At 40.6% G+C, this 26,648-nt stretch overlaps 1 protein-coding gene across 2 annotated transcripts; it reads left to right on the top strand.

The window, feature by feature from the left end:
* Window positions 1–9,745: 9,745 nt before the first annotated feature.
* On the top strand, window positions 9,746–21,424 carry CCDC82 (coiled-coil domain containing 82). Of its 2 annotated transcripts, none has more exons than XM_020809373.3 (8): window positions 9,746–9,958; window positions 12,918–13,498; window positions 14,144–14,366; window positions 14,562–14,654; window positions 15,108–15,232; window positions 16,404–16,574; window positions 19,367–19,549; window positions 21,015–21,424. In XM_020809373.3, exons 1-8 carry the CDS (start codon window positions 9,853–9,855, stop codon window positions 21,078–21,080), a joined length of 1,548 nt encoding a protein of 515 aa, XP_020665032.3. In that variant the 5' UTR covers window positions 9,746–9,852; the 3' UTR covers window positions 21,081–21,424. The 2 variants fall into 2 exon arrangements, with proteins under 2 accessions (XP_020665032.3, XP_020665033.3); XM_020809374.3 differs by having other exon boundaries at window positions 21,018–21,424.
* The last annotated feature ends 5,224 nt before the right edge of the window (window positions 21,425–26,648 follow it).

The raw sequence follows: 26,648 nt of genomic DNA on the forward strand, positions 1-26,648 counted from the left end.
AAAATGTAACTGACGGAGTTTGCAAGTGTTATGATTTAAAAAAACTCACAGGCAGAGTGAAAATAGATATTCTACCTTGTGTGTGCATGAGCACACGCGTGTGCATGCATGTGTGCGTGTGTGCGCGCACCAGCAGTTGAAAGTAAATAAAATCATCAAAAACATTACATAGTTTTTACTTTTTAAAAGACGTGTAGAATAAAAGAAACTCGCTGTGCTTTAACATTTTGGTGCTTTATACATGCACTTGTTCTTGACTTACTGATGTTAGTATATCATCCTTAAACTTGACAGTTACTCTACTAGACAACTGACTCATTTACAAGCTAAACATATCAGCCCTCTCTGATATTATACCCTAATACTATCACAGATTTGACCCTATGAGACAAAATTGTATCCTGTTACATATTTGTACCCATCTGTGAGGCTGCTAACTGCCACTTGCTTTCTCCTTTGACTCTGGATACGCTGGAGAAGTTTGGTTTGTTTTAAGTAGAAACACAAGCAGACAAGGTCTTCCCCCCACCCATGCCAAACAGTGCTATCTGGGAACCGTATATTGTAACTATATGCCAGTGTGGATGGGCAGATTGTCAGATTGCTGACCCATCTTGGGCCAGCTATGTTCCACTCCCCACTGAAACTATGCAAGCCCAACTGATGGTGTAGTTTCTTTCATGAACCATTTTATGACTGTTGTGGTTGTGGTTGTTATGGGCCATCAAGTCGCCTCCAACTCACAGCGAACCTATGAAGGTTGTTGTTTAGTCGTTTAGTCATGTCTGACTCTTCGTGACCCCATGGACCAGAGCACGCCAGGCCCTCCTGTCTTACATTGCCTCCCGGAGTTGTGTCAAATTTATGTTGGTTGCTTCGATGACACTGTCCAACCATCTCGTCCTCTGTCGTCCCCTTCTCCTCTTGCCTTCACACTTTCCCAACATCAGGATCTTTTCCAGGGAGTCTTCTCTTCTCATGAGATGGCCAAAATATTGGAGCCTCAGCTTCAGGATCTGTCCTTCCAGTGAGCACTCAGGCTTGATTTCCCTTTCCCTATGAATGAACTATATCCAAAATGTCCTCTCCTCAACTGCCCTGCTCAGTTCTTTTAAACTCAAGGCTGTGTCTTCATAGGGAGTCAGTCCATCTCTTACTTGGTCTTCCTCTTTTCCCACTGCCTTCCACCTTTCCCAGCAATGTTTTTTCCAGAAAATCCTGCCTTCTCAAGTTGCGCCTAAACATTGGACAGCCTCAATGTTATTATTTTTGCCTCAAGAGATAGTTCAGGCTTGATTTCTTCTAGGATCCATTTGCTTGTCTTTCTGGCAGCCCAGGGTATCCACCAAGTTCTCCTCCAGCACCATATTTCAAACGAATCAAAAAATTTTCCCCATCAGGTTTCTTTACTGTCTAGCTTTCACACCCATATAGAGTGATTGGGAATAGAACAGTGTGGATGGTCTTGGTCTTGATCTCCAATGACACCTCTCCTACGACAAGGAGAGCAAAATATGCAGTTCGTCAAGAGCTTTTTCTGCGGCTTTATTGTGCCTCCCAGTCTCCCCAGAATTTTTTATTTTTCAGAAAAGCAGTCATAGTTTGCTGCTGAACTTAAAAATTGCCACCAACTATGATATGGCCTGCTTCCTTCCATAAAAATTTATTAAGTGAAAGTTTTGCCAATGTTTACCAAAAGAGGAAGCTTTCAATTTGCCCTTAATTGTAAGCCTCTTTCCCAGGTTCTTTTTCTTTCACTATTAATCACTCAGTCTCTTCCTTTGTTGTTTAAACAGTCTTTGCCAGCATTTGTTTTTTAAACAGCTCCTTCTTCTTCCACAGTAATCAAACTTAAAGTGCATGGGTTCTGAGAGCAGACTGAAATTTATTTCATAATAACTTAAATGAAAACATTTAATTAATTTGAATTAATCTTTACCTAATCCACAGTGAGTTGGGAGATATGATAAAATAATTTTTAATGAACACTGATTAGTCTTTTATCATAATTTCAATTAAGTCAGAGTGAGTTTGTGGGGGTTCTTAATGCTAAGATATTTTGTTATAACAAAATACAGAATTGTATGTCTGCATATATAAGATACACACTGACTGAAATTCTGTTGTTTTGCATAGCAAGCTGCAACTGAAGTAGGCCAATTGAATCAATGTGATTTTCATAGGTGCTAATTCCCCCACGCCCCACTGAATCAATGGGACGACTCTAGTTGCAACTTACTATGCTAAACTAAAGGATTTCAGCTAATGTTATATGTATACGTAACAGCAAGAACCCGTCAGCTATAATCATGCTGCTCTTATGCATGTGGACATAAATGTGTGGTTACAGTGATCATTGCTATACAGTAGGACCCCGTATCCATGGGGGAATCGGTTCCAAGCCCCTCCCCACAGATGCTGTAAAACTGGATGCTGGAGTATAGCTAACACTATTTTAATAATGAACTGCTATACATAACATAGGGACGTGGTGGCGCTGTGGGTTAAATCGCAGAAGCCTCTGTGCTGGAAGTCAGAAGACCAGCAGTTGTGAGATCGAATCCACGCTACAGAGGGAGCTCCTGTTGCTTGTCCCAGCTCCTGCCAACCTAGCAGTTCAAAAGCATGTAAAAATGTGAGTTGATAAATAGGTACCACCTCGGTGGGAAGGTAACGGCATTCCATGTCTAGTCAGGAGCCTGGTGGACCTGTTTATTGGAATTCAGTCTTATCTGATCTCTGGGGCAAATATGACCAAGTAAAAACCGCCACTCTGCCCACCTCTATCAGACAATCGTTGAATCATGAAAGCATGAAACAGTCGTATCCACAGCATGTTGACTCTGAACTAAAATCCCACATGACACAGTCTTCCACTGCTGGCCCAGGACCTTAGCCTGGAGCTCTTGGGAGAGAATCAGGGTGGGAGCAGCTTTTGACAATTGCCAAGCAAACCAGTAAGCCTTGAAGTTGTCAGAGGGAAGGAAATATTCCAGCTAGACGTGAGGATTACACCAAATGGAATATCATTCTTTCCCACCCCCTTCCCCAACCTCAAGCAACCAGCTTACACCAAAAGAGCCAGTGCGGTCACACCCTTAGCGAAGAAGACAATGCTTCCTGGAAATGTGGAAGACAATAGAAAAATAGGAAGACACAATATCAGATAGATTAACTCAATAAAGGAAGCCAGTGCCTTTAGTTTGCAGGATCTGAGCAGGACCGTTAATGGAACAACCTTTTGGAGGTCATTCATTCTTAGAATTGCCATAATTTAGAAACACCTTAATGGCACACAGCAACAATAACAATTTTTAGAAGTGGTTTTGAGTGATTTTCATCTCACCCCAGGCCTGACAAGTGCAAACCATTTACACAAAATATAAATTGTGTCCCACTCCGCAGTACCAGCAGATACATACGTTGCATCAGAGGCTTTATTATTTGCATTTAAATTTGTGATCTTACTGATAATATTGACACTTGGCTGGAGAAGGGGAGGAGAAGGGAAAAGCTCTTGCCAACTTTCAGACTTCTAGTATTATTCCCAAAATACGTAATTATATTCTTTATTCATCAAGGTCACATCAACCTAATTTTGCCCCTCCTGATGAAAACGCAAGTGGGATGTGTTAATTAATAATCTCACCAGCAATGAAAAGGTGAGAGAAGTTGTATACAGTTGTTGATTTTAATTCTCTCTTCCCTTCCAGTCTGTAGGTGTCTCATGCCACCTACTGGGCAAGTCACAAAATTGTTGACAACAATATAAAAGTTTATTCTTAGCATCGTCCCTTAGCAACCCAGTGTTCAGCAGAATGGGCCATTTCCTCAGGCAACTGATTTTGGGTCATGAAAAGGCAACAAATTCCCAGTAAACCAAAACAGTCTAGAATTTGTAAACTGCCTACATCTACAGATTTCAAACAGGGTACAGAAGAAAACATACAATGGCTAGTAATCGTGTTGCCTAATCTGAAAGTATAGGAGAAATCATATGAGCCGCCCTTCTCTGGTACAACAGAAATCCTGTCACATGCTAGCTATTGCACTGTTCATAAGAACAGTCATGCAACTCATCACATAAAAGAGACCCTACCAGATTAGGGCTACAAGACACTTAAGGACTTTACTTTTCACCCTGTTTTTACACAACAGGATACTATTCTATGAAAACAATACATAAAATCGGTACACAATACCTATGTCATTGCTGAGTAACTCTGATGGATCTGAGGAGCAATTTTCTGCCCCAGGTCTCTCCAAGGCTGCACAGATCACCCAAAGTATTTTTTTTTAAATCTATTTTAAAAAAATGAATCCAGAAAATTTGTAGATGTTAATGGTACCAGAGGATCTGTGACTTAGTAATTAATTTTGCCTTCAGGGACCTTTACCCAGGGCCACACTTTCCCCACCCTAACTCTTAACTATAAAAGTAAAATATACGGTATACTGAAACAACAACAAACAACAACATCAGGAAGTCTTGTCAATATGCAGCTAAAAATAAGAACTGCTACAGCAAGTCTGATATCAGAGGAAAGAATCTTCCACATGGTGGGAGCCACCACCCTAAGTGCCCTGCTCCAAACAGTTGCAGAACAGATCTCAGAAATGTATGGTACCACAAGGAGGTACCTGATGGTCTCCCACCTAAATATGAAGAAAATCACATCGTGCTTCATAATTATAATCGGACATTTCTTCAGAACAGTGTGGTGGCAGAGGGACTTGGCAAAGCAAAATGTTATTATGAAGACACAGAGAAAGCCACACACCTGAAGGAGCAAAATTCTTATCAATGCAAGAAGTTAAGCCACAAGAAAACCCGTAAGGTTCACTCAGTTGTCAGACTACAACAGGGACGGTATTAGTTCTGCACTCTGACAGATCCTGTCAAATCAACATCAATTGATCCTCCTAAAACATTAACAACAAATTAATCTGTTAGATGCAACTTGTCACATACAATAGACAGCCATCGCAGTTCTAGCAACATGACTCCATCTGAGTGTAACCATTAGCCTTCTAGGTGAAAACAAAAGAAAACTAACTTTCCTTTTAAAATGTGACCTTTTGTGGACAAGTCTATTTCATCAGACATAATCAGATGTGTACTGATTATGTCTGATGACAGTACAGGTATTGTGTACTGATTTTATGTATTGTTTTCATAAAATAGTATCCTGTTGTGTAAAAACAGAGTGAAAGGTAAAGTTCCTAAGCATCTTGTAGCTCTAATCTGGCGGGGTCTCTTTTATGTCTGACGAAGTGGACTTGTCCATGAAAGCTTACATAGAAAAATATTTAAGTTAGTCTTTAAGGTGCCAACATGTTTTAATTTTTGTTTTATTTTTACCTGTAACATTAGCATTCAAGTACCCATAGTCTGAACAAGATGAAGCTTCTTAGTTAGCTGCAATTAGAAGGATGAAAGACATATTCATTATTTGTCATTGTTTGAGCATTTTTACTCCTAAGGCTGGGGTTGTGATTGTTCGCCTCTATCAACCTAAAACAAATAACAAATAGAATTTTTTTTAAGGATGGAGAGGGGCCGCTGTGGCCCTCTGACCTTATAGGGAGCACAAGCTTACAATATGCAAGAGGACCACCACTTCCCCAGCCCTGGTTTGAAAAGTTTATTATTTAAATTTTTTTCAACATATGATGTAGGGCGATCCTGCTAAATTTCTACTCTTTGTTTCACCTCCTTCTTACAAAAAAATTGTTCTTCCCATTCCTACGGCTGTCCCACCAGTTTGAGGGTGCTTGTTCTCTTATTGCCCACCTATCAATAAAGCAGTCATTTCCATCTCTATTCTAGGCAAGAAAGAAGGCTTTGTATCACATTTTTATATCACAAGAACCCATTTCAGCCAGAACCAGTTGGGCAACATTGCCACCAAGTGGCTGAAAAGCAAAAAGCAAACACAAAATAATATGCTGCAGCTGACAAGCATCGCAATTTGAGGAACAAAAATTAAACAGCCACAATTAGAGTGAAAATTCAGATGTTTTACATGCAAGCCCCCCTCCTAAATTCTCTCTCCATGAGTATCTCAGGCCAGGACAAAACTGAGAGCTGATCAAAGTAAGCAGTAGAAGAATATTGTTATGTACAATAAAGTTGCTTCTCATCTATAATCCCAGAAGATCAAAAATCTGATCCAGAAGATCTGATCATTAGGTCTGCTCAGGTGTTGTAAATGTAGCACTACCTTCTAAGAAGCTAATTTATTTACTTAGACATATATTGATAAACATTACAAACACAATTTCACAAAATATTTTGTTACTCAGTTATAGAACAGACAACACGAGCAATTCTAACAATAAACCATTACAATTTTGGCCTCAGCAACAGCATCAATACAGAACTCACCTCATCTCTCCCGCTCTTTGTGATTCAAATCTCTTACAACTCCACTTTTTCTTAGTCTCAGCCCTTTGGGCTGAACTAAGATTTCATAGGAAACGTGTAATTTCAAATCTGTGTTTTCCTTTATTGAGTCGATCCATCTCGTGTTCAGTCTTCATTTTCTGCTGATTTCAGTTTTTTCCATCATAACTGTCTCTTCCAAAATGGAACAATACAGCTTTGTTATTTTATTTGTCTAATTGAAAAGCCTTTCACGGGTCCAGCATGCTATCTGAGGATGACAGAATTTGTAGTCCTACACATGTGGAGTGGCACAAAATTAGACTAAAGAACTAAATGTCTATCATGCCAAGGGGGAGCGAGAAATTGTGTTCTTTTTTTAATTGAGATCTTATTTAATGGAAAATGTCAGGCCCCAGCCCAGCGTGGCTAATGAAAGTCTCCCAATGACTGTGAGGGTTCAACTTTAGGCTCCTTCCCCGAATCAAAGAAATCCAGAGATTTTTGTGGTTTAGAAACAGGTGACATATTTATTGGGGTGTCCAACAGGTAACCAGTGTCCAAAAAATGATTCCAATGTTTTTCGCTTTCAGATAACAGGTCAGGAAGGGGCTTCCACTCGTCGTCCAAGAATGGGTTCTTCTCACCGAAGTTCCACGGACCCGGCCAATCAGCCACAGTGTTCTGATTTATAGTCTGCCTCGTTTCTCCTTCCAGCAGGGGCACAGTCTCATCATCTCAGCCATCACCCCACACAGGACCTTCTTCTGGTGACGGGGTCCTCCAGGGCCCTCCCTGAGCCCCTTCCTTCTCATCTCGTTCACCCTCCATTCTAGCCTTTCTCTCCTCTCTCTCTCTCTCTCTCTCTCTCTCTCCTCTTTCCTTCTCTTCTCTTAGCTTCCTCCTCCACTCCCTCGCTTCTGCCTCTCCCCAGTACGAGGATCTCTCGGAGGGATCTCCTTTCTCCTCCTATAATCTGCCTCCTCCTTGGGCACTCTCAATCTTTCCCATACTCCAGTCCATGGATCTTCCATCCATACCCACTCCCAACCTGGTGGCAACTGTTCCTCCCTCTTTATATCCGCTGTTCCCTCCTCTATCTCCACCATCTTCTTCCGTTCCATTCCCGCCATTTTCCCTTGAATCTCCTCAATGGTCAACTTTATTACTCCTTCTATCTCCCCCATCTCTGTCCCTTGCTGCTCTGTTCTTTTGGGGGGTAAGACAGGCTGGGTCTGTACTTCCTTTTCAGCTGTATGGAGGAGGGACGGCACTCTGGCAAGACGGCTACCACCCTCGCCTCCTGCCTCATAGTAACCAACACAACCCATTATCCTTGGCTTTCAGGCTGGGGAATGGCAACTTTGCAAGCAAGTGTCTTAGAACCAGTAGTCCCTTCTTCATGTTTTTGTTCTGTGCTATCAAGTCATTTTCTGCTAGGTGATCCTTGTAGGTTTTAATAAGTCTATGAGATATTCAAGAATGTTTACCATTGTCACCCTGCCGTGAGTTTCCTTGGCTGAGGATGCATTTGTATCTGGTCTCCTGAGGCCTAGGACTACACCATACTCATTATGAAAAAGTCCACTCTTACAAACCTAGATTAAAAATCAGGCTGAGGGTGGTCTGACTTTACAGCCAAAATCTCCCAGACTCCCCCATCCCAATATTCATGTCCTCCAACGTCTAATCTGTCACTCAGCTCAATGTAGAAAACTTTTCACTCCACTGGCAAGTGTTTTCTTTACATTTATTGTTGCATTTACATCCTGCTTTTCCTAGGTATGCTGAGGCTAGCATACATGGAGTCCTCTTTCTTGCCTTATCTTCACAACAACTATGTAAGGTAGATCAGGCCAAGAGAGTTTGATTGGCCCAAGGTAACTCCAAGGGCTGTTTCAAGGCTCTGGTGGGCCCTGGGCAAAAAATATAATAGTGGGGAGGGGGGCCTTCCTCCTCCCTCCCTCTCCCTTACCTCCTACCTAAACAAGTGACACAACATGAACAATGTAATGTAATACTGCATAATGTAAATGACTTATTAAGGTAATCATGGAAGCTATAAATAAGTGAACAATGCTTAAGTAAGTAAACATACATAATACAGTAATGAAAAGAAAGTCTAGCTTATGAGGGAGGGCCAAGAAAAGAGGGAAAAAATCTAAAACTGAGTTCAAGGCACTCTGCACATGCCCAGAGAAGAAGGAAAGCTGTGCAACACTATGAGCAGAACATGCTGAGGCTGCAATACAGAGGAGGCTCCACATGGAAGGAAGGGATGGAGGCTGTCTGTTGTGTGGGGTCGCTGGACGCCGGGCTCAGGCGTGGGAGGAGGCGGAGAGCCGCAGACGCTTTGAAGGAACAGCTGCCCCCACCACCCAACTGAGGGGTGCAGGCAGGAAGAGTGCCTCTGAGCCTAACCAGAGTGCCTGCGTGTCCCGAACAATCTTACCCCCCCCCCCTCTCCTGACCTCTGTCAGGAGAGGCCGGTCTTGCCAAGGCACTTGAACTCCAGGTTGCCATCAGGACAACTGGGGATGAAGATGGACATGTGCCCTTCTAGGGGTTCAGAGTAACAAGTGGATTTTCTATACTGCCTAGCTAGAGTATATAGAGACCAAGAGTTGTTTGGCAAAATTGTGGCATCAGCAGAACAAGCTCCATCCTGAAAGTAGCAAAACTTCAAAGTCTTGTGCACCAGCCAACACAAGATCAATTATCACTATTTACTAATTGCCAGAATATTTACATAATCAACCCTTCAGACGTTTATTACCTGTGCTAATTAAGATCTTGTCACTTTTAAAGTTCATTACCTGTGTCTGTATCCCATTTCATGTGGTCCCCAACCCCACAACTATAAACACTCTATAAATATGGTCCCTCCTTCTGTCTGAGGAACCGGCTTGCTATGCACAAACATTTATACTGAAATAAATGTGTTAGTCGTAAAGATATCAGTACTTTTGCCTTTGTTTTTGTTTAACTTTTATCATGGCTTAGTAGCGACTTAACACTTTCAAGTATTTGAAAACTAACAAACTCAGTCAGTGAAACCCAGTTTTTCATCGCAAATGAATCTTTATTACAGGGAGCACACAGTCTTGTTTTTGCTGCCACCTCTTGAAATTTGGCGGAGGAGATCGGCTGGGAACCAAGAGAGATTCGACTCGCTAAGCATTTGGCCTTTCTCCAATTATTTTCTATGGGCAATTAAGGGGGGGAGGGAGAGAGAGACCCTCAAAATAAATCTTCTAAAGTGAACCCGGAATCTTGGCACCGCCACCGTGTGCGCGAGTTTATTGCCGCGAATCTAGGTGAGGGAAAGAAGGCAGTCACGTGACGTCTCCCGATCAGCTGGGGCCAGGAATCCAAACACAACGGCATGGAGAAACCAAGGAGGCGGCCGAGAGAGGAGGGTGTGTGAGAGTGACTGCAAGGAGCAGCCAATCACAGGCTGAACATCAATGAAGCGGGCTCTCAAACCGCCATTTTGTTTCAAAGGCGCGTTGGTCCCTGTGGCGCCACTTCCTATTGGCTGTACCGGGCGCGCGGCCGCCGCGGTACCTTCAGGTAGAGGCAGGGCGGGGAGGGGCGACGGGGAGGAGGGGAAGGGGGTCTCGCGCCCGACATTCGGTGGAAGGGGACGAGTGGAAAACCGGGGGAGGGCGGGGACGTCTAACGTATAATTCAGCCCAAGGCGTTCGCTGTTGAAAAGGATCGTTCGTTCACTGCGGCAGGAGCCAAGAGTGCCTCTGACCATGTGCAGAGACGTTTCCCTCGCGCTGCCCCAGAGAGAAATACTGACAACCACTTCCTCCCCTTTTTCTCGCTCCCACATACCTAGCGAGGATCGAGAGGGAGGTCGAACTGCCTCCATGTTGGGCAGGGAGAGCAAAATGATTTTATTATAAATAATAATATATTTATTATAAATAATATATTTGTGATGGGTTTAAATGTGTGTGAGTGTATCTATATCTCTATAGAGAGAGATCTAGAGAGAGAGAAATGCAGCTTTTCCCTCTCCCCCACAAAGGGGTAGACAAGAGGAGACTGAGAAAGGAAATGGTCTTGTTTTTTCCCTTTAAAGCAGTGTTTCCCAACCTTGGACTACAACTCCCAGGAATCCTGGCCAGCATAACTGGTGGTGAAAGTGGGAGTTGTAGTCCAAGAACATCTGGGGACTCAAGGTTGGGAACCACTGCTTAAATGGGAAATGGGCTAAATCGGGTCCACTGGACGTGCAGTGTGAGTTCCTGCTCCAATAACACCCCATTTTTGTTATTTTGTTGTGTTTTAACCTATGTAAGCCACCCCGAGTAGACGTTGTCTAGAGGGGCAGGTGTAAAAATCGAATAAATAAATATAAATAAATAAATATTTTTTTGTATATACTGTACATTAAAAATGGCTAGATTCTCTTGGCTGCAGGGTCCTCTGGAGATCCTTAGACATTTTTTTCAGGCATTTCTCAATGAGAAGATCAGTAACTACGAAAAACCTCTGGAGAACAGCTTGGCAAGCATCGGGGCAGTTCCTCTGAAAAGTTTTGGCTACAGCAGTGTGTTGTGAGGTGCAGCATCTGTTCCTTGCGGGGAACCCTTCTCAGCTAGGTCTGGCACATTTGAAAGGGGCCACAGAACAAAAACAAATTTCCCACACTCTTATAAAGTTCATTATGTGACTTACACAATCCTGATTCAGCCTGTACTTGTTTAATACTGTATTGTGTTTATGGCAATAGCCAAAAACAGATAGAGAATGGCTGCTTTAGGGCCCCACTGGACCCCCAGCAATCTGAGCCAATTCTCACATTGGACTACAGTAGGACTCCCATATCTTTTGGGGATCTGTTCCAAGCTCCACCGCATATACTGAAAATCGCTGATAATATCTATAGTTAGAGAGAACATGGTAAAAGGGAAAAAAACCTAGAAATTAATTTTACATGCATTACCAGAACTGGCCAATAGAGGGTGGCAGAGACCATGCTGTGTGTTCCTTATTAACAAGTACTATTCATAGCACTGTCTCTGACTCCCTCTAGTGGCTTGTTCTAATAATACATGTGAAAATAGTTTTTCTGTATTTTTTTTTTCTTTTAATATTTTCAGACCATGGATAGGTGAAACCATGGATACTGATCCTGCAGAAACAGGAGTCCTACTGTACATCTATATCTTATACACATCACTGAAATAGTTGCTCTATGTAGTAGTTTTGGGATCACTGTTGGGATTATTCATAAGGCAAGGCACTTCATTGCAAAGTAAGGCCTCAGATTACAGATGCAATAGCTAAATTTGTCTACAGTTTCTATTTGAGCCCTTATTCATTAGATTTTTCTCTTTCCTAATTGTTATACCCTTGAAAACGACGCCATAACTATTTTTTTTTTGTTCAGTACCATTTGCTGAAAGATCCATAGCATCTGATTCTAAACTTCCACTTTAAATGTTACAGATGTCAAGAAATGGGCAGTTTTCATGAATTGAAACATGCTGATCAGTAGTTTTTCTTTCATGATTTACTCAGTGCTTATATATTTTCAAACATAGGTTTATTTGACTTTCTGCAAAGAACTAAGAAATCTGATGTAGGTGAAAACAAGTTGATTCAGAAGTGTTCCTTTGACTGAAAACCTTGTTGCATGAGTTAGAGCAGCCAGGCAACATGGGAGATCCCTTGAGAGATTTCCTAATGCATCTTCTACCTAAATATGTTGTGGATTTTTCACTAATAACTTTGTAACATTTGGATGCTTTAAAAAAATGTGATTTTATTAACATGACACCATCACTGCACCCTCTGGCTCTTTTACAACATTAAAGTTTAAAAAGGTTCTGAGTTAGCCAGCAGCATTGAAGGATGTAAAAGCTTTTCAAACATCACAGCAGTCACATGATATAGGATGAAATTAGGAGACACATAAGCATCTATATGCCACCCGAATTGTCCTAGAAAGTAAGTTAAACAAGACATCACTAACAAGAGCAGGGGCACTCAAAGATCTTAATGTGGTCAGGAGGTTGCGGCAAGCTATTGCAGCAGTACGGTATTTGGCCACTTTACTAGTAATATAAGGAACCTTATCGAAGAACAGCAAAAGAATATAAAATTCATCAGACCTCCCCAGAAATCTTTGAAAAATAGGGGAGAGAAGATCCTTGTGGAGATCTCGATAGAAATGGCAGTATAAGAGGACATGCCCCACTATTTCTATTTCAGCACCATTGCAAGGACATATATGATTGGAATAGGGTATGCATTCAAATCTCCCTTCTAAGAAATTTGAAATATAATATACATGATGTGTTTATATATCTAATATATTAGTATATCTAAGATATATTTGTGTGTATTATATATTAATCTGTCCTAGCCTTGGGTTGGCAGTGCAAACAAGAAAACATTCCTTTTTTTCTAATATGCAGAGGAAAATAAAAAAAGTTCTAGAAATTTGCAACTTAAATGCATAACTTTTGTCTTTTCTTTTTGTTTCCTTCCTCTTTTTTTGTGGGGGAGTAAGTCCTTATGGAAAAAAATACTCTTGGCAGAAGATACGAAACAAGGAAAAGCACAAGAGCAAAAGAACCATTAGCCAAATCTCGGATTGACTGGCGACGTACAAGACAAAGTAGTAGATTCCTTGATAGTGAGGAAGAGGATGATGAAATTGCATCACAGTCAGAAGAAGAACTTGAAACAAGTTCAGAAGATGATATGGATGAAAAAGAACAAGATGCATCTGTTCTTAGCAATAGTAGAGATGATATAGGTAGGGTAGCTAGTCTTCCAGCTTCTGGGACAGGTTATGACGGCACAGCAGGAGAAGACAAGGAAGAAGAAAATATCAATGTTGGGAAGCGCAAGAGGTCTCGGCCATCTGTGGTGTATGACAGTGATGAAAGTGATGACAGTGATATTGTTAGAAAAGTGTTTGCTAAACGCAATTGTGTTGTAGATGATGAAGACTTGGCTAATGCACAGGAGCAGAACAAGTCACCTGCAGAAGAAGCAACAAGCAGAAGACAAAAAAGGCTAGCAAAACTGCAGGAACTGTCCCAACAACGATCCAGACAGAGTTATAGTGTCAGTGAATGTGGAGAGGTACATCTTTGATTTTGTTTACATCGTTACATTTGCAACTGATGTGCACAGTTTGTTTTATGACGTTTGGCAGAAAATGCTAAAATTGCAAGAATTGAAAGGGAAGCCCCAATCTTTCCCTGTTACAGTTCGCACACTGGATGTGATCGCTCATCAAGGAGCAGATTAAATTGGCTGCTGCCCTGTTGTGACAGTAACACCATTGAACATAGGTTGGTGACTGACCCACGTGGCTTCAGCCTAGCTCCACAGCTGGGACAAGTTTAAATACATCTTTTAATGCTGAGATTGTAATCTTAATTCACTTGGTAACAGGATGGATTTGATTTAAATCAAATTGATTTAAATTAAAATAATTTAAAATAAACATGGGATTTTTGACAATTTAAACAAAAAAAATTATTTAATTCAGTTTGACTTTTTCAAAACTCTGGTTTGTGAAAGCAGATGTGGTGTACTAGTCTATAAATGTGTATTCTGGATTTAATTTGATGGTAGTGGTTTTCCAGTGGAGTTATTTTTAAAAAACTAGCTTAAAATATATATTTTTAAAATAGGTTGCTGATGTATACTGTGGTAACACAAATTAATAAATTAATCAGTAAAATGTTAAAATAAGTTTTTTTGCTTGTACAATTTCACTAGGATACTGAAGATGATGTGGGAACACTAGATGATTCTTGCCAGTCACCTTTCTCTCAGGCTGAAACCAGTGACACCTCCGATGGTGACAGCATGAAAGATTTCATAGTAGAAGAGGAGGAGGGAGATGGCTTGCCAGAGGAAAACCTTGAGGAAAATGAAGGAAAGCCACCAGAGAAAAAGAAAGCTGCATCAAGCACACTGTTGGAGAAGCACATGCCATTCTGTAAGATTGAAATAAACTAGAAATGGCTATGAATATAGTGTTTATATTTTTATATAATAGCATTTTGTAGAGGCCCATTATACATTACTTATATCCGTGTAGAAAATATAATGAAATTTTTATGTAAGTTGTGAATTTGGCAGTCATATGGATATATATAATTTACTAATTATTTTATGTATTTATTTTTAACAGTGTCTCGTGTTGATCATTTTGTCCATTTTCAAAGAGTTGTAAAGGCTTTTCTAATCAACACAATTGATAAAACCTTTTTGATCTCATTATATGGTAAGCAAAACAATACTGTTGCAAAGATTTTTGAGCCTTCCTTTTGTTGTTGTTGTTTATTCGTTAAGTCGTGTCCAACTCTTTATGACCCCATGGACCAAAGCATGCCAGGCCCTCCTTTTAAATCTCTATTAAAAGAGATTTTAATAGAGATTAAGAGTTGTGCATTTATTTAGTTCACATGGCGCATTGTACTGCAGCCAAAACTATGCTCACGACCTGGGGTTCAGTCCCAGGTAGCCAGCTCAAGGTTGACTCAGCCTTCTATCTTTCTGAGGTTGGTAAAATGAGTACCCCGCTGGCTGGGGGGGGTCAATGTGTAGCCTGCATAATTAACTTGTAAACTGCCCAGAGAGTGCTTGAAGCACTGTGGGGCGGTATATAAGCAGCACACTTTGCTTTCATTTGCTTTATTTATTATTATGATTAAAATTTTATTCTCTTGTTTAACAGAGGGAGAGAGACAAAAGAGGTATGCGAAAGATATGCTGACTTCACTGCATTACTTAGATGATCGTTTTATTCAACCTCGTCTTGCCAATTTGCTTGCTAGAAGTCGCTGGAAACAACGATACAAGGCATTGATTTTTCTTTGTTATCCCTGTATTTGGTATCACATTTGAACTTTCTCTGGCATTTAATTCAATACACAGTTTTCATTATAAGCTATTTGTAATGACGTTCAACATTTACAGTTAATATTAAAGTTTACTTTTTGTCCGTGATGCTTCTGTTTATATTTGTATACAGTAGGACCCCTTTATCCGCTGAGGATTGGTTCCAAGTACCCCATAGATACTGAAAGCTGTGGATGATAGTGAATGCTATGTATCTAGAATGGTAAAAGGGAATTATAAAACCAGGGGGGAAAATTCTGCTGTATTACCAGAACTGGCCATTAGAGGGCACCAGAGACCACACTATGTATTTTTCACTAAAAAGTGCTCATAGCATAGTTTCTGACTTCCTCTAGTGGCAGGTTCTCGTAATACATGTGAAAGTAGTTTTTTCTGGATTTTTTTTCCTTTTAATATTTTTATATTTTCAGACTGTGGATAAGTGAATAAGTGGATACTGATCCTGTGGATAAGGGGAACCTGGTGTATTTTCACAATTTTCAAAACTGTAAATGTTGCATTTAATTACAAATAGTTTATAATGAAAACGTCTACCTTTTTCATTTTCTATATGTGGCAGTCATTTTTGGAAATTAAGTTCACACACCTCATCGCCCCAGTGGTTTCCCCTGGATGAAAGGGCTCTCAAGAGAGCCTTGGGACCTTGTGAGGATGGGGATCAGAAATTTAATTTATAGGGGGGAAAAACCACATTGCTGATAATGTCATCAGCCTTATGAGCAATAAGTCCTGCTACAGGAGTTCAATCATAAAGTATCTCATTTAAAATATTTTTATCTAGCAGAAAGTAGGGGTAACACTAATGGTTTTTCTAGAGGAGAAAATAATTATAAATAGGCTTTTAAATAGTATTAATAGGGAACACACGACGTTATTATTGACTGCAGCTCCCATTATCCCTCATCATTGGCTATGCAGGCTAGAACTGATGGCAATTCTAGTCAAAGGCCAAACATTCATCATCCTGATTTATATTTAAATCAGCTTATTACAGGAACAGCTATCAGTTTTCAGAATCATTCACATATGACTATGTAGTACTGTTCCAGAGCGGTAGCTGACTCAGTGGAACAGGTGCTGAGCAGGAACCCAACCAAATATCTTTTTCTAGGAACGAGTCGATAGTTATCCTAATATCCACATAACTTTAAGAAACCCAGTGAAACGTTCTTGTGAGGCCTGTGAGCTGCAGAGGTACTGTAACTTTCAAGTGACTCTCTCCGGAAAATTATACAATAACGAAACAATGGAAATAGATGACTTCATGCTAGAGGACAGACAGGTAAGTTTCAAACCTGCTAAGAACTGGAAAGCTAAAACTGTATTTCCGTATTGTTGTTGGTTTCAGTGATTCCTTGTTTCTAGTCGTGTGTATCTCAAGCCTGTTTCGATTCCTGGAATTTTTTTAATGTCATTTAAAAATGTTGTGTGCCAGTATCAGTGACTACATATATAATTCACACTGTGCTGTGCAGCTGGGTTTAGGTTTAGGTTTGCATCATATTCATGTGTGCTTACTGCATACACTACATAAGCAATGGCTGAAATCAGTAGTAAATCACAACTAAAGTAGACTCATTGAATCAATGGATTTACCAAATCCCCACTGATTTAATGGTCTTACTCTAGTTGTAACTTACTGCTGGATTTCAGCCAATAGACTGCAACCTTGTTTCTTGTCTGCCATTTTCATGAGTATCATATGTGCCTTAATCAAAGCTGCTGTTTATTAACAAGGTGATTATAATGATGATAGTTTCAAAGCTTTGTTATATCAGTGCACTTGTAAGTAGAGATGGTGGTATTCGTATACAAATATGAATAAAAATTTGTACAAATACATATACAAATCCTTCCACAGGTGGAAATAACGAGGGTCCAGCCCCATGGGGCCGGACGGTCCACTCACTATTCCACCGCTCACATGCGCTCGATGGAGCCTTCCTATCTCTCTGTTGCAATGGATTAGCCACTCTGTGACCCGGCAGAGAGGCTTGTCGTCCCGCCTCATGCCAGGAGTGGCTAACCCATTGCGGACAACGACACAATATGTAGGCTCCGCACGTGAACAGCGGAATAGTGAGTGGACAGTCCGACCCCATGGGGCTTGACCCTCGTTATTTCCACCTGTGGGTGGATATTCATATACGAATTCCCCCATCTCTACTTGTAAGCAGTTAGAATCATTGGCATCTCCAGTAGCACATGTAAAAAAAGGCAACATTTTGTGCAAATTTGTAGTTTTAGAAGAGGTAGCCATGTTAAGTCTGTGCTAGCATGTTTTTGCTTGATATTCTGTATAATGTATTTCTTCTAAAATGGGATTAATTCCAGTAGCTCAGTAGGCCAGAAGATTTATGGGTAAATAAATCACTGCTAAGTAAAGAAGTGCCAGTTGCTAGGTGTGCATCTTTTGTGCAATTGGGATGCATCATAATGTAATAGTGCCTTGCAAGTGGTAGTTTGCTACAGTGTCCAATTTATGCAAGTGTACTGTATATTCTACATCAAACTAAGTTGAGCTATGTGACTTAACAACAGTCTATACAATTTTAAAAGTTGCAAGTTGGTACCTGTTTAAAAGACCTTTTATCTCTCGGAAAATGATTCTTTGACATCTTAATGAGAATCTCAAAATTCTGTATGAGTTCATTCTAGAATTGGCATGAGTCAATAGGGCAGGGTCACTGATTTTGTCTGATTATTTGTAAATAATGTTAGTAGTCTTGGACAGTTCAGCAAGTAAGTTAAGAATGAATGGAACTGGTACACTCTGGAGGCTGTTACAGTTAAGTAGTGTGAGAACTGCATACCTCAGAGCACCATTTTGCTGAAAATGTACAGTGGTGCCTCAACTTACGAACTTAATTGTTTCCAGAACTCCGGTCATAACTCGAAATGATCATAACTCAAAGCACCATTTCCCATAGGAATGTATTGAAATGCAATTAATCTGTTCTGGCCAAAGGAAAAAATCACAAAAAAAACACAACAACACTGCAAAACCCATTGGAAATGTGATTCATCAGTTCTGGCCAAAGGGGGGGGGGGGGAGAAAATTTTAAAAAACCGTGCAAGATGCTTCAGAAATGCAAAAAAGCAAAGCAAAAAGCAAACAGACACTGCAAGACCCTTCAGAAATGCAAAAAAAAAAAAAGCAAACAGAGACTGCAAGACCCATTGGAAATGAGGAGGGAACCCAAAAAGCATACAAACCTGCAAGACCTATTGGAAATGGGAAAAAAGAAAACCAAAAAGCATACAAACCCTGAAAGACCCATAGGAAATGGGGAGGACCCAACAACAAAGACTGCAAGACCCATCATAGCACAGAAACATAACCCCCCAGCCCAAAACCACACTGCAAAACCCACCCAGAACAGTTTTTAAAAAGTAGAAAGCAGCACTTTACCTTACCAGGTAGTCCGAAGCCTCCTCCGATTGCACATTCTCTAACTGCTGGCGCGAAAGAGCTATAAAGAAGCAGCTTCTTTGCCACCAATGGTTAGCAGTTTGAATTCCCCGCCTTTTTTCCCTGCTTTTTTTTTTATCATAACCTGAAGCTCCGGTCGCAAGTCGAAGCAAAATTTTGTGGCCAGAGCTGGTCGTAACTCGAAATGATTGTATGTCAGGATGTTCGTAAGTCGGGGCACTACTGTGTACTGTACGAATCTAGCATTTTTGTCTTCTTTAACTAAGCTTTTTTTTATATCATTCCCTAGCAATTCAGTTAGTGCTGAACAGGGCATGCTTTATGATTTATTGGTTTAAGGTGTGTACCAGCAAATATTAAATCGTTTTAGTTTATTGTTTCAAATTATTCTGAGCAATCACTTGGCTGCTTTCTGAATTGCCTTTTTTAGCCTAGCAAGAAAGAAAACCTTGACTCAATTGTACAGCCTTTGCAGAAGCGGAATGCACACGGATAGCTTTAAATTCGATGTTGATAAAATCCTATCTACGTTAAATTGTTTCATATACGTAACATTCCATTTCTGTAATTAATAAGATAATGATATTTCCCATTATTTTCCAAGACTTGCTTATAAAAAAAAACCCTGTCTTTTGATGCAGATCTTAATAGTTGGGTCTGTATGTGGAGAGCGTGCCCGAATTTATCACAATTTGAAACACTTTAAATATAAATTATATCAAAATTGCTTCTTCGTTATGAAAAAAGAATCTCAAGATGAGCCTGTCAAAGATACAGTGGATAGAGTTTTCAGTCTACTAGATGACGATGGCTGGATTCAAAAGGTACAGAAAAATTGATTAGCAAATTTCATTACTTTGACAATGAATTGTTGGTGCTTTGGTGAAGAATAACAAGGATTACTGAGGTGGGGAAAGTGAAGAGTACATTTAACACTCATATAGTTCTAGAAAAAAGTGACTGAAGTAGTCCCTCTTTGGGTACCAGTACTACTTAGCTCTTTATCTGCTTTGGATATTAATAGTATATTTTTGCTAGGAATGCAACAGAGAGACTGGACTCTTATTAGCGATCTGGTTTATCACCAGAATAATTATCCAGTACTACAGTTCTAACTCTATTCCTTGGAGAGAACTTCCCTTTGAAAGTACAGGGCTTTTCCAGCAGTTTTACAGTTTCACCTTGTGCTGAGGCACAGAAATCCAGAAACAAAAAGCTTTGGGGACCGAGTAAGAGACCTGGGGATTGTGTTCTTTATTTCTCCTTGCTAGCTTTATCCTGTTGAAGTAGGGCATCCTGTTGCTTTCCGTAATTACAAGCCAAAGTAGGCCTTTTTATTTTCTAGCAGGTTTCCTAATTCAGTTGCTAGTTCTTTGCTATCTCTATAAAGGTAAAGGTAAAGGTTCCCCTTGACAATTTTTGTCCAGTCGTGTTTGATTCTAGGGGGCAGGGCTCATCCCCGTTTCCAAGCCATAGAGCCAGCATTTTGTCCGAAGACAATCTTCCGTGGTCACATGGCCAGTGCGACTTAGACACGGAATGCTGTTACCTTCCTACCGAGGTGGTCCCTATTTATTCGCATTTGCATGCTTTCGAACCGCTAGGTTGGCGGGAGCTGGGACAAGCGTCGGGAGCTCACTCCGTTGCGTGGATTTGATCTTATGACTGCTTGGTCTTCTGACCCTGCAGCACAGGCTTCTGCGGTTTAGCCCACAGCGCCACCACGTCTCCTTGCTATCTCTATAGCAGTTTTATATTACTGACAAAATAAACTTTTCGATCAGATTTCTTCCGTTACAGTGCATAATAGAACTAACAGTCACTGAAATTGAAGAAAGGGCATTTAATATTTGTCTGGTTACCTATGTAGGATTCTGTCCACATTAGCCTTCTCAGTAAAATTTCTGGATTTCCAAAGAAGCTGGACTTACTTTCCACTCATGTGTGCAACAATGTGTGTAAAAGGATGGATTTTACCAGGTGCAGTCTTCCTAGTACATTATGGAAGGAAGCAGCCCCAGCTAAAATTGCTCACGTTGTTCTGATCTTAAAACCCAAGGTATTTATTGGAAGCCAGTATTGACTGGCAATATTTCTTTCCTGTAGTAGCAGACTATTCCATGTCATTTGCTTATTTGTGTTTGAGTTTAGTATAGCATCTTGCTTTTTCCCATTGTTTCAGCCTTCTGTAAATTGCAGCTTAAAGTCTGAATTTTGCTGTGTAACAGTGTATGTAATGTGAACTTTGGAAGATCGCTAAAGTGATGTCTTTTTGCTTTCTATTTGAAGCAGTATAAGACTCTCGAAGACTACATGGACAGTGCAGATTTCTTCCAAGATGAAAAAATGGACTGAGTGCTTGCATTCACCTTTTGAAGAAGGATTTAAAAAAGAATTTCCACAATGTGCTTCCTTTAGCCTGGTGATAATATGTGAAAATCATGCTATATTGAGTTACTTTTCTTTTTATTTCAAAGAGTTAGTAATATATATGCTTGCTGTTACAGATGCCACTAAGGTTTTTTCATATTTCATTTTAATTGTAAGAATAATCATGTAAAGTTTTTCTGTAGTATAACTCATCTCTTTTGTATTTTTGAATGTGATGTACTTCAGCTTAATGATACAAAAACAAAAACAGTTACTGAACAACCCAGGTGTTCTTCCAGGAATTAAAATTTCTATTCAGTGATACCCAAGTGAACTATGCCAATGTGTGGAAATGCTTGCAATTGTTCCTTTTATGGAGAAGTCTACACAGAGAAATCTTTACAAATTTTACAAGACATGCAATTTTCCTAGCATGCTACTTTAAATCTGCTATAAGGATCAAATGTTTTCCCCAGAATTCAGGGAAATAACAGATGGTTTTTTTTTATTTTATTTTATTTTATTTTATTTTGATCTCTCAAAAGCCAGCAAGCTATCATTGCTTATGCATCCTGGAGGTCATGTATTTAACCAGCATACAGTGGTGTCCCACATGACGACGATAATCCATTCCATAGAAATTGCTGTGTAGCAAAAACATAGTCTTGCAAAAACCATTTCCCCATTGGAATGCATTGAAACCTGTTTAATGCGTTCCAGTGGTTGTTCTGCGAAGATCGCCCATAGGGAAGCCATTTTGCGAAGCGCTGATCAGCTGTTAAAATGGCTGCCCTGCTAAGCATTGGTCCCAAAAACACCCGTTTTGCGAAGCGCCGATCAGTGGCAAAATCGTCTTGCGAAAATCAGTTTGCGAAGCAGGGACCCAAACATCATCCAGCGAAAATTGCCCATTGGAATCACTGTTTTGCAAATCGCTATAGCGATTGCAAAACCTCATCGTCATGTGGATTCGTCATTTTGCGAGGTTGTCATCTAGCAAGGTACCACTGTAGTTGACTGAGAGATGAAAAATCTCTTAACACATTCATGCAGAAGCAAAAAAAGCAGTACCTATCTAGAAACAGAATCTTGGGCAAGATGGATTTTTGGTCTGACCCTAGACATCTGTACAGTACTTACACTGTTATGTTTGAAATCAACCCTGGCACCTCTCTTGTAGCCCAGATGCTGCAGCTCCTCTTATAGCAAGACCTAGACAGTTAAGGAAAGCAAAAACTAACACATTAGGTCCGGGAGCTCAGTTCAAAGTACAACAATGCCCATACTTGCCATACATAAATTTTACTATTTAGATTTATCACAATTATTTTTTAAAATAAAGTAGAATAATGTCTGAAATCCTGTTGTTTATCATAGTAAGTCATGCGACAGAGCAGATCCATTGAATTGGCAGGGATTTGGTGAGTCTTGCTCCATAACATCCCTTGATTCAAATGGGCCTACTCTAACTACAACTTATGCTAAAGTTGCAACTACAGTAGGCGCATTTGAATCAATAGAACATATGGAGGAACTGATTCACCAGATCTCCATTGATTTAAGTGGGCTTTCTGTACTGCTACTTATTACACTAATTAATGGGATTTTGATCCATGTGTGAGAAGTTAATTCTTCTTTAAAGACTGACAAGATTTACCACTCAGTTGTGCGGTACATTTTGGTGTACATAGACCACACCCATATTTATACTTGGTAAATAGGAGCATGTTCTGTATAAGGAGACTGTCTTTCATCACAGTAGTTTTTATTTTTTTTATGTGCTGTCGGAGAAGGCTTTCTTCTAGTCAAGCCCCTACCAGTGCATCTGAGGCTTCATCAGTGCCCATAGTTGAAATATAGGGAGGGGGAGAGCAGGGATGACCCCCCCCCAACAATCATCCACACACACTCATAGTTAGTTGGGCGAGGGACTTCAAATCCCACTCACATGTGAACATGTTACGGGACTCAGCAGTGAAAGCCGTACTGTGGCACCAGAGCCTGCTTGCCCGTTGGTGCCTCTCGCCTGCCATGACACAATCACTTCCTTCATGCCAATACTTGCCAAGCAGAGTGAGGGGGGGGGGTTGCAGTAATTAATGGTAATACCACACTCCTTTTTCATCATGTCTTTAGAGCCTCAAAGAAGGCACAGAGTAAGCCAAACATACCGTGAAGCCAGAACCTCAAATGTGACCGGTGTTGGCTGCTGTTTTCGCATTGTTTCATCAACATGTTGCTATGACATCATGTTAGTCAGTGCCAAGGAGAGAGAAAAAGAACACTTGTACTTGAGATGTACTCGGATTAAGCAAGAAATAGAGGACTTAGCTGCAATGCAGTGATGGCAAGCCTTTGATAGCAAAGTCGGGAAAAGATTCAGCTAGAAGTTTAAATGAGGATCTGGTTGCGAAAAGGGTATGCTAGAGATACATGTGAAGGACATCATCAGAGCCCACAACTGAACACACCCACACAAATTCAAAAACTATGCATGGTAGGAAGCCAAATGCTAAGAAACCAGAGTGCACACTAGAGTAGTTCATCATGTGCATCTTATTGGTTCAAAGGGGGCATAAAAAACAGTTCACAGTGAAAGATCATCTTGTGCTTGTCAACAAGGATACAAAAACACTTTGCAAAGCTACACAATAATGAATCTCCATTTGTGTTTCCTCGCTGTTTAAGAAGGATACAAGAGTGGACCAAGTTTTGGGTAAAACTAGATAAAGAGCCTGGAACGGGCTTAGATTTCCATTCCCCCCTTCAAAAAAAAAAAACCTTGAGAATTAATCTGCATTTTAGTCCAATTCATACAACTATTTCATGTACTGATTTTTCAGTTCATGCATATCTGATTGCACAACTGAATTCCTCCTTTTGTACAACCAAGTACACATTTTATTTTAGCACCTATACGCCCATTTGGCTATCACTGAAAAGGGCTCAAAAGCAGGATTGTTCACCAAGCTACAAGTGCATCTAGTAAATGAACATGTTAACAAAGGACCACGTAAGGTTGATGCTCTGACTGGAAAATGACTTAGCGGTTCACCTGTTGGTACCAAAACGGTGTGGGGAAAAATACAAAGGAGAACAAATTCTGGATTCGGTAACCTCTGACACATCATGTTGGGAAAGATTATATAACCATGAAAACAAAACTATGAGAACATAAGACTGGCCACAAGCAGACAGAAAAATTTAAATGACTTCTTCATTTAGGATGATAATTTAAATCTCGCATATACTTGTGAGATAAAATTATCTTAACAGATAGAAGTCTCCTGCCGGTTTCAGCCACTACTGTCCTTCTGATAACAACACGCTTGAAGGGTGTGCAAGACAGCTTTTCCGCTCTTGAAGTTGTGGTACCCGCACCGTGGAACTCTTCATCCTAAGTGATTCAGAAAGCTCTTTCAATGTTAGCATTTTGTTGTCTGCTGAAAATGCTGATATTGAGACAGCATTTTGAGATGAAGAATAATGTCTGTTGGTCCTCTGCTTTCTGTTGTGTATTGCTGTTGCATTGTCTTTTTTTAAAAAAAGATCTTGATCTTTAAAAACAGATTTTAAAGCTGCTTTTGAATAATGTAATTTTTGAGCTAGAAAACAGATATTTTGCAGGGTAGTACATGGTAGGCTTGTTTGGTGAAGATTAGGTAGCTTGGGAATTAGCACGCCATGGCAGACAAAGCTGCCCACTTCCATTTTCTTCTTTATTTTCTCCACCACTAAGGTATTGCTTGGCTTTACACAAACACATTTTCTACATGGAAGCCAACTTGTGTATACTTAACTGCATGAGCTACACATATGCTTTCTTGCATGTTGCAAACAGGCGTGCACATCTTTGCCGCTTGGGCATAGGACAGGAAGACACTGTGGCTTTGCCCCAGCAGGACCAGCTCTAGCATTAGGCAGAAGGTGCCAGCTCTCAGATTTTACAAAAAGCAGATAATACTTTAATATTATTTTCTGCCAAGGATAGAAATAGATGCCGCAGGATTTTCTGCCTGGTGTGCCAAAAAAACGCGGCTGGTGAAGGCTTCTGGGGGTTTTAGTCCAAGAACACCAGGGACCCGAGTTTGGATTTAAGTACCGTACTATGCGTATGAAAGGAGTGTAGTGGAGAAAGGAGTTGCAGGATCAAGGCTCCAGGATTTTCTGGGTAGCAGGGATTGTGACATCATCTGCCACCCTGCTCGAGTTTCTTTCCACCATCGGAACTTAACTGCTATCCTCATAACAGCTGAGACGGAAATTGATTTTCCTAGGGACTGACTTTCCCCCAAACAGTATATTACAAACGATCCCCACTGCCTCATAGCACAGTGGTTTAGGGCTTTGTATGCCAACACCATCACCTTGAAACTGGCACGGAAACAGATAGGTAACCAGTGCAGGGTAGCCAGAGCAGGGGAAATATAGTGATATTTCTTCACTCCACTCAATAGTCTGGGCCTGCTGAAGTTTCTTCTTAGGCAGCCTCATACAGAGCGCATTACAGTGGTGCCCCGCATGACGACGATAATCCGTCCCATTGAAATCGCTGTTTAGCGAAATTGTCATGCGAAAACCCTTTCCCCATTGAAATGCATTGAAACCCGATTTAATGTGTTCCAATGGGGAAAATACCTCATCGTCTAGCAAAGATCGCCCATAGGGAAGCCATTTTGCAAGCACCGATCAGCTGCAAAAATGGCTGCCCTGCGAAGCATAGGTCCAGAAAACACAGGGCAGCCATTTTGCGAAGCCGACGGTCACCGGAAAATCGTTGTCTTGCGAACAAATGGTTCACGAAGCACGGACCTAATCAATGTCCAGCGAAAATCCCCCATAGGAATGACTGTTTTGCAAATCGCAAAATCAAGGCAGTGTGATGCAGCTGGGCAATCTGCCTCAAATGAAAATAGGCAAAGTGGACCACAGATGCTATCTGGGACTCTGATGATAGCAATGGATCCAGAAGTACACCCAAGCTGCAAACCTCGTCCTTAGAGAGTGGCCTCCCCAAAGGAGAGGGAGGCCCTCAAGCTGCAGACACTAGGGGCACCCACCGATGGGACTTCCATCTTATTCGGATTCAGCCTCTGCCTATTATCCCTCATCCGCCCCAGCAGGCATCCAGGCAGCGCTCAAGGGACTGGATGGCATTCTCTGCAGAGGAATGGAAGGAGAGATAGGTGCTTATTTCACATAATGACTGCAATCCAGTAGTAAGTTGCAACCAGGTATCTGAATCAGCGAGGAGTCAGTAAGTCTACTCCAGTTGTCACTTACTACTGGATTTCAGCCAATCAGGGTCCTGATGATGGCAATTTTAATTGTATTTTAATTGTATTTTAATTATTTTATTTTTATTGTATTGAATTTTAATTATTGTAAGCCGCCCAGAGACCTCTGGGTAGAGTGGGCGGCATATAAATTCAATAAATAAATAAATAAATAAATAAATAACTGCATAGGCTTACCTGTGTTTTATAGAAACCTGGCCACCTGCCCTTCCTTGAATAAGCCTCTTGCAAAGTTTACACCTGAACTCTAAAATCT

Source organism: Pogona vitticeps, chromosome 3 (genome assembly GCF_051106095.1).
Source record: "Pogona vitticeps strain Pit_001003342236 chromosome 3, PviZW2.1, whole genome shotgun sequence".
NCBI lineage: Eukaryota > Metazoa > Chordata > Lepidosauria > Squamata > Agamidae > Pogona > Pogona vitticeps.